This window comes from Apis florea, unplaced genomic scaffold (genome assembly GCF_048593485.1).
Source record: "Apis florea isolate Af1SG1 unplaced genomic scaffold, ASM4859348v1 contig_2492_pilon, whole genome shotgun sequence".
NCBI classification, from domain to species: Eukaryota; Metazoa; Arthropoda; class Insecta; order Hymenoptera; family Apidae; genus Apis; species Apis florea.
In genome coordinates this window covers 982,268-991,182 of record NW_028256593.1, presented here as the reverse complement: position 1 = coordinate 991,182, position 8,915 = coordinate 982,268, and the positions used below count along the sequence as shown (strand labels likewise).

General features: G+C 26.0%; 2 protein-coding genes and 1 long non-coding RNA gene across 8 annotated transcripts; 2 read left to right on the top strand and 1 right to left on the bottom strand.

Annotated features, from left to right (window-relative positions):
* Positions 1-986: 986 nt before the first annotated feature.
* Positions 987-3,557, top strand: LOC100872131 (uncharacterized). The gene is made up of 2 exons (XM_012487293.3): positions 987-1,202; positions 1,276-3,557. The coding sequence occupies exon 2, from the start codon at positions 1,345-1,347 to the stop codon at positions 3,391-3,393; it is 2,049 nt and encodes a 682-aa protein (XP_012342747.2). The 5' UTR covers positions 987-1,202; positions 1,276-1,344; the 3' UTR covers positions 3,394-3,557.
* Positions 3,558-3,857: 300 nt separating this feature from the next.
* On the bottom strand, positions 3,858-8,641 carry LOC100871890 (leucine-rich repeat flightless-interacting protein 2). 6 transcript variants are annotated; one of them, XM_012487294.2, is made up of 9 exons: positions 8,256-8,641; positions 7,182-7,363; positions 6,533-6,659; positions 6,321-6,460; positions 5,957-6,220; positions 5,741-5,882; positions 5,529-5,654; positions 5,212-5,426; positions 3,858-5,137 (listed from the first exon to the last, which is right to left on the bottom strand). In XM_012487294.2, the coding sequence occupies exons 2-9, from the start codon at positions 7,263-7,265 to the stop codon at positions 5,027-5,029; spliced, it is 1,209 nt and encodes a 402-aa protein (XP_012342748.1). In that variant the 5' UTR covers positions 7,266-7,363; positions 8,256-8,641; the 3' UTR covers positions 3,858-5,026. The 6 variants fall into 6 exon arrangements, with proteins under 6 accessions (XP_012342748.1, XP_012342751.1, XP_003694161.1 ...); XM_012487297.3 differs by having other exon boundaries at positions 6,533-6,685; positions 8,256-8,608; XM_003694113.4 differs by having other exon boundaries at positions 7,182-7,392; positions 8,256-8,584.
* On the top strand, positions 7,852-8,783 carry LOC147657889 (uncharacterized). Its single transcript, XR_015291500.1, has 2 exons — positions 7,852-7,907; positions 8,249-8,783. It is a non-coding gene; the product is annotated as an uncharacterized LOC147657889 (long non-coding RNA).
* Positions 8,784-8,915: the final 132 nt, after the last annotated feature.

Below are 8,915 nucleotides of genomic sequence, written 5' to 3'. Positions count from 1 at the left end.
TTTTTTAATTCTTCGATGTCAAATAATAATTAAAAAAATATTTTTATGTTAAAATATGTAATTAAAATAAAAAATTTGTATTATTAAATAATTAAATATTTATTGCTATTATTATAACTAGTAATAATAATAAAGAATAATGTTTAATGAACAATAAATGATTTAAAATTGAATTTTTTATTTAAAATAAAATTTTCGTGACAAAAATATTAATCATGTTTTAAGGCAAATTCACAATCATAATTATTATATAATTTTTTTTCTTAATTATCAATTTCTTTAAAAATTTATTATACTATAATTATAAAGCTTGTATATATTTTTATTTTTGAGAAATATAAAAAATATAATAGATTATTTAATATTTATTTTTAATAATTAATTTATATTAATATAATTCTATACATAATTAAAATATAGAATTGTATTTCTAGAATTTAAAGATATTTTTCACTTTCAATTTCATTATATTCATAAATCTAAAGAACGGTGCAAAATAAATTTATGATCAATGATATGCTTAAATTGTATAATGACTAATTAAAGGAAATTTATTAAAGTTACTTTTAAAATATAATTTTACATTCGCATAAATTTTGATCCTATGAATTTTTAAAGTTAAAATTGTTATATTTGAATTCTATTCGTTAATTTTATTAAACAATACAAAAAAATAAAGAAGAATAAAAAATTTTTTATTTCCTAAAATAAAATTCAGCTCTAATGATTATTGGTTAATAGCTATTGGTTAATGTCTGTTGGTAATAAATAGATTTTCAAACTTGATAACAAATTTATGTATAAAAGTCGTTAGTAATGTTATTGTATAACATAATTTATATAAATAATTTATATAACGATAAATAAACTTGATTAATCATTCTATTTGTATAAGAATGAATAAATACAATTGAAATAACATTTAAAACAATGCTAGGGATATTTCATTTTTGTATTATACACATTATTTTCAACCAATCAACTGAAGAGTTAGAAAATTTTAAACTTAAATTTGCCAACGAATCTGTTAATCAGTTGCTGGTATCTTCTATATTTTATAAAAGATTTTAAATAAAAGTATTCTTACTATATAAGAAATTTAAAAAAACTATAAAAAAATTATTGTGTGAGATATAAATTTTTATTTATATCGAATTGTGTAAAGATTGCAAGATTTTAATTGCTTCATGTATATTTTAAAGGTGTATATATTATTATAAATAAAGTAGCAAAGTAAGTAGTATTTTTCGTAATTTTAACATTTTTTCTTTTCAGATTATGATTCAATATTACTCAACGTAACATCTGCTGTTATATTTATTTAGCAGTTATAATTTTTTAAAAATGATGGATAATTGTTGTGCTCCACAATGGGCAGATTTTACACATAGTCCTCAAGTTCCTTCTGATAATTATTTTGAAGTAGAACATGAGGTACACAAACCGCAAATATATTTAAAATCTACTACATATTCAAATTCATCTTTATCATGTCTAAATGAAAATAAAAATGATCAATCAGTAACAGAAGTGAAATTTGATGATAGTTTAGAGACAGAATCTCCTGCACGTAATAGTGTAGCATATTTTATACCATATGACAATAAAAAGCATTCAGTAGAAAAAACAAAGAATGAAAATGAGTCAAAGAAATCTTTAAAAAATTTCACCCTAGATGAAAGGTCGAATAAGATTCATCAGACATGGAATATACCAATAACTGAATTAACTTCTGCATTTAAAGTAATGAAATCTAAACATACAGTTACAAGAACTATACCTGAGAAAATTAAAAAGAACATCTATTTATCAGAATCTAAACATATTCATAAATCTTCATCAAAAGATGTTCAGGATAATGATATAACGAAAAAAAATAATTCACAAATTAATTTTACAAAAATTGAAGAAAAACCAATGAAATCAAAAATTGAAAAAAATATATTTCCAAAAAAACAATCCATTACATCTATGAAACAATGTTCATTAGGCAAATCACAATCTAGAGTACTTACTTGCCAGTATCGAAGAACGAGCTTAATAAAGTGTCGCAAGCGTTCAAATCAATTTGTAAGTCTTGCAGAAGCAATTCTCAAATTTCAAAATGGAACACCACAGAGATTTCGTACGTTGAGTAACAAAGATTTAAAACCTAGTCAATTGATGAAATTAAAACGATCTCCCTTGAAGCTTACTTATCCAATTTCTCCTGCATTAAGATGCAAGCAGAGAATAAGACAAACTAAAATATTAAATCCAGAAAAGCGAGAAATGTTAATGCTTGAAGAAATGAAGAAATATAAAATCAAAGCAAATCCTGTACCAGTTAATATTTTAAAAAATTCATCAGTATTGAAGAAAGTAGATAAAAAATCAGCCACAACTACAGAAAAAGTTACAGAAAAATTTAATCAAACCCAATCAAAGAAAACTCGGCATACAACAAATTCTCAACTGAATTTGCAAGAACAAAAAAAAATTGTACCTATTGTTCGTTCCATGAGCGCTTCAAATATTGTTAAAAAAGAAAATACTTGTATAGAATCTACTGTAGAAAGTACAAAGCTTAAAAGATTAAATTTCGAAACTCGCAATAAAGAGTTTCAAAAGAAAAAAGAAGAAAAATTGAAAAACTTACAGATTCAAGAAACAAATAGCATTAAAATAGAGTTTCATGCAAAACCTGCACCCAAATTTTTAAAGTCAACAAATCCAGTAAAAGAACAAAACACAAAAAAGAGAATAGTAGTCCCATGTCCATTTAGTTTTGAAGAAAGGAATAAATCTCTTGCTAATAAAAAAAAAGAACTTGTTAAACAGTTGCAGGAACAGAATCAAAAATCTAGAGTATTCCATGCCAATCCTGTTCCAAACTTTAAACCTGTTGTGATTCATGGTTTATCTAAAGAAAATTTACATAGCAAGGAAAAATATAATTCCAAGCAACTTGAAGAAAGACAAATAAAAAATAGCAATGATCAAGAAAATAAACAACCTAATATTATGAATGTTACAATAGATTGCATAGATACAAAAAAGAAACAAACAAAGCAACATGTAAATCATTTGATAAAACCTATTGCTAAAAATGAAAAATCAAATGATCAGAAAAAAACAATTAAGTTTGAGTTGAATGAAAAAAAAGAAGCTCAAGAAAGAAATGAATTTGATAAAAAGATAAGCAAGAAAAAAGAAGAATTAAAAGCAAAAAAACTAGAGGAAGAAAAAAATAAATTGTTGAAAGAAAAATTGGAAAAAGCAGAACTACGCAAAATGGCAGAAGTGAAAGCTAGACCAATGCCAGTGTATAAATCTTTAGTTGTTGCAAAATCAACCAAGCTTCCAACCAATCCACAAACTCCTGCAAGAACTAAAACAAAAAGTGTTTCTTAATTTTAATCTTGATTTACATTATACAATTTAATTACATATGGAATATATAGAAGTAACAAATATGATATGTTAAATATTTCTTTAAGATGTAACAAGTATTTAAACTTATTCGCGCGCATACGCGCATATACAGTATCATAATAAAGTAACTTCTTTTTAGAAAATGGTGCAATTGAACTTAATGATCTTAATAAAATAAAAAAAATATTTCTGTTTCCTATAATTTCTAAAATTAAAAATTTTCCTTTCTTAAAAGATTTTTCAAAAATGATTTGTTAATAACTAAAAATAATTTAGAAATATTGACATTTCAAATTATTAAACTAAATATAATTGATTTTTTTTTATTCGATTCGCTACTTTTTTAAATATATTCTCACTGATAAAATCATAAATAATTGTTTTAATACTTTTTTCTTGTATCACATATAAAATATATATAATAAATTTGTATACCAAGAATATTATATAGCTTCAACAACATAGTTTAATTTATTTCGAATGTACAAAGACCACACTATCATACATCTACTTTCTTTTATTTCACATCAGTCCGAGGAATAAAAAATATCAGTTTTGGAGACAATTCAATTGATTAAAAATGCTATGATTAAAAAATTAAATACTATCATTAAATCAGGCAATATAATCAGCAGTAATATTTTTTCTTTTTATAAATGTAATGCCAATAAAATAGTTTTATCTTTATCATCCTATTAAGTATACAAATTCTAATATTTTTTTTCAGATATAAGTATGATATAAAAAATTAAAAACATTTATATAGTAAACGGTCACAGTAGAAAATGAATATTGTAGACTGGTTGCTTCCATTCGAAATGCTAGCTTTAACTATAACACGTTTCTCATAAGAGTTATAAATATTTTGTATCTTTAGAAATATCGTTTATAAATTATTCGATGTAACACAAATTACACTCATCGACGTACGCAATGTCTTAATTGACCCGTATATCATAAACTAATGAAGAACTATAATATGATTAATTATTTTTAATTATTATCAATGTTGCTCTAATGAGCAAAAACTGAAGTAATATGAAAGATTGTGCCTCAAAAAATAAAGACAGAAAGAATATTGAATTCTATTTATAATACACGAGTCAGAATATTTTTCCCTTCAAATAATATATTACGAATCGACTCCATAACTGTTTACAAAATTCACGAAAAAATATTCGGTATTTCAAATGCATCGAAAAGGCTGTTATTTCTTTTTCTTTTTTCCTTTTCCTTCTTTTTCTTTAAAATTTGCAAGATAATTGTTAGTACCAAAAAAGAAAAAAAAAGAAAAAAATTAATGAAAGAAAAAATGTGTTGAATATAAAACAGCGATTTCCTTTCACAGCAGTTTAGTATATAATTAATTCAAGTATAAAATTCCAAAAGACCATTGTACAATAGTGGCCATTTTGGAATGTCATACTTGTATGCAATATTGTACAAATAAAATCAATTAAAATCATAAAATCCGCGTAACGATCACTATATGTACGTGTTCCGTTCGCATAAATTATGCAATGCGTTAAGTAGTATCTCGTGTTATGAGGCACACGGTTCTCAGTGAATCGAAATGGCAGACTCATTGTATAGATCCCAAGAAATCATCTCGTCAAAGCTCCTTTAATAGAGCAGATTTTGCATTTTTAAGTTTGTCTAATCGCCTTTGTAAATGAGAATTTGCCGTTTCCAATTCTTCTACACGCCCTTGAGTCTCTCTAACCTATAACAAAAATTTCTCGTTTATTTTATTAAACGAGAATATTCAAGTTAAAGATATTGAATAAAATTTCTTACTTCTCTTTGTAATTTTCTCTTTTCAACTTTTAATTCATCTTCCGCTTTTTCAGATGCTTCTGCCGCCGACTTATAACGTATTACTTGACTTTCTAGCCTGGCTACGGTAGCTTGTAAAGTAGACATGTCTTGTTCAGCTTTTTGGAGCTTAAATTTATAATCTGCTAAAAGCTTGTTTGCTTCTCGTTGCACATCTTCAGAATCTGATAAACAGCCTAGAAAAATATTATATTAATTTTAAAATATTAAATATTATGTTATCATATTTAAAATATAAGAAAATTTTTATAAAAATAATATATCTTAAAAATACGAACCTAATACTGAACCAGGCGATCTTTCGGACCTAATACGATTTCTTGTTTCTTCTAATTCCAATCTTAGATGTCGTATCTCGTCTTGCAATTCTTTTTTTTCGGAAGCAAATTTTCTCAGTCGGACATCTATAATTTATTACGAAATACATGCGAATTATTATGTTAATATATTTTTTTTTGAAAAGATTGATTTATTTTTTATAATTATATACCTAATGAACCTTTCCCAGCATTTTGCAATAATTCTGCTGCTTCTGTACTGACTAGTACTCTTCGTCTAGGATGTGAGCCATTCTCAATATCATTATCTTCATTTTCACTTCCTTCATCATCAATAATAACTAGACCATTTTCCTGATATAATTTTATATTTTAATTATAAAAATAAAACGAATATATTTATTAATGTGATTTTTCTATTTACTTACTTGTATAAGCGTATCTCTTTCTATTAGTTGTGCATGGCATACATCTAACTCATCTTTCAATGTTTGACTAAGTCTTTTCAATTGTTCAGACTCCCGATTCTTTTCTCTAAGCTCTCTACGAAGTTGTGCAACTGTTTCTTCCAATTCCTCCAATTTATCTTTCAATAGATCAACTTGATAAGCATATGAAGATTTTTCATTGTCTAACTGAGCATTAGCTATCATTGCTTTTCTAAATTTTTCTTCAAATTCTTTTAATTCTAACTGCAAAGTAAAAATTCGAAGAACATTTATATATTTGAATAAATATATAATTTGTTTTAATTATCAATTATATTATAAGAAAAGAAAAAGATGTAAATACCCTAAGATCTCTACTTAGGCCAGCATCTTCCAGTGAATCTTCAGAAGATCTACGACTGGATTGAAAATTATTAGAATTCGTAAGAAGTCGTGATGTTCTTACAGAATCAGGAGTTACTCTCATTGTTCTATTCACATCGGCTGAAAAATTAGAAATGAAATATTTTATTGCACTACAAAATTTTTTTTAGCATTAATCTTTTAAAGAAATACCTGAACACATATCGTATACCCTATCTGCATTTTCCTCTGCCTCTTTCTGTTGTCTTTCTAATTCTCGCATTCGTATTTCTCTAGCTTCTGCTCTTGCCTGTCTTCTAGCAGCTAATCTAGCTTCTGCCTGAAAGTATGTATGGAAAATCCATCCTGTTACCAAAAACATAGTTTTACATTCAATTTATTATTAACACATTGACACATGATATAGAAGCACTGTCATAAGTGTATTAGATAAATAATATTATTAAACTTTATATGAAAATAACATACTGGAATATCAATTTGGATCAACAAATACTTACTTTATATTTAGTTTTAATCAAAAGATAAAATATTAAGATAAAATACAGATTAATAATTGTGAAATACAATATACACATTTGTTTCTCACCTATTTAATAATTTCCTTTATACATTCTCTTTTAAAGATAAAGTTATCAAAAAAGATATAAATCCCCACTTACTAGTCATGCACACATATAAATACTGAAGGTCAAGCACACTTATAGCAACACATATTAACATATTTTTGTTTTTGTTAGGTAACATACAATTCGTAAACTATGCAAAACTTAGATATTTTAATATTATTTTTCTTATCAACTCCATTTTATTACATTCTTATAAAGTAATCAAGTCATACCTCTTTAGCTATCTGATCAAGAGCTTGATCTTCTGCTGAATGTCTTGCGGTTGTCCGCCTACGTCCAGCTATAGCAGACTCCATTTTGTATTCAATGTTATAATATTTATATTTTGCTTGTATCCAGAACTTGAGTTAGGCAGATCCGGCTCCTTCACCGTATAAGAAGAGAAACCACCATACTAAAGGACATAGGGACAATATGGTAGAGCTAAAAATGTGAGCATGATTTAAAGCATGATTAATATAGGCATGATGATTGGATGTATTATACAAATAGAAAAATAATGTTTGCTACTTGACTAGACATAAATAAAGCATTAATGTTAAAACATTATATAAAAACTTATTTGTGATAAATTATATAAAAACTTGTTTATGATACATATTATGATAATATTTCAACCATTACAATGCAACTTAATTGCATTCTGAATTGCTGATAATTATACATTATGCAACAAAAATACTTTATATGTAGATAATGACACAAATGGAAAATTATCATTTCATCAAGAAATAATGAATATTAATAATGGAAAATTAAAATATTTTAATTGTAAATGTGAAAGAAACTTCGTACTTTTTAAAAGTTGTAAATTGACATAGATAGCATGTGAAGATATATTTGAAATAGAAATATAAAAAAGAATCTAGCACAGGTAAAAATGGTCTTTCGTAGTTCTAACGTTACAACGTTTTCATGCTAAGAATAACATCTTCATGGTACAGTCTAATTATGTATTTATTCGATTCATTTTTGTTATACCATAACGCGTTTAACGATTCGTCCATAAAAATTCGCATTTGTCGATATAATTGACAATGACGACATGAACGACATACACGATTATGAATTTATAATACAAACGAAATAAAGAGGCTAGCAATCGAATTGCACGTTCAACAAAATATATTAAATAGACTTGCACACCCACACATCACGTCAGACCAAACACATGCAAATAAGACCTTACTATAGTCGTCAATCATCTTTTTCTTCTTTCTTTTTCTTTTAATTTCTTTTTTCAAAAATTTTCTTAATTTTATAATCTTATGGTTAAAAGGACTTACAATGCGAGAAAAGCTGTCAGCCAGTGGATAGGCGCATCTTTTTCTCAAAGGAACCGCATGCAAAAATAAACTGGAGGACACTATAAATACAATCAATGGAAATCGGATGAGTTCGCCACGATGACCATCTGTGGCCAGAGAATTAACGATGCGGTTTCCGTTTAGTTGACCCACGAGTCTATGGAATTTTCTAATTACCGGTCCGAATTACGCTTACGCGATTCAACAGTTAACCTTGTACCTCCTATAGGCGAAAGCTTGTAAAAACAGTGCGTGTAATCGCACTTAAATATAGCGGAAGACACATTTTTCGATCGAATAGCCTGGACGGTGATACATGCGAATGCAAAAGCACACTGTGCGCCGCGCCTCGAATAACCAAAATTAGTGGAGTCATCTATGTATCATATTTGTAACACTATACTTGCTATATCGGAAATACAGTCCTTTACGAATCGTAATCGTGTACTTTTTAAATTTAATTTTAATTGTTTAGATTTATAAATATAATATGATCATATCAAATAATCTTTTTCATAAAAATATTTAATAAATTATATATTATATAATTTATTTTTTTTATATGTATACACATATATATATCTTTATCTAATTAAATTAATACAAATTTTATATTTAATGTTAACAATTGAAAGAATT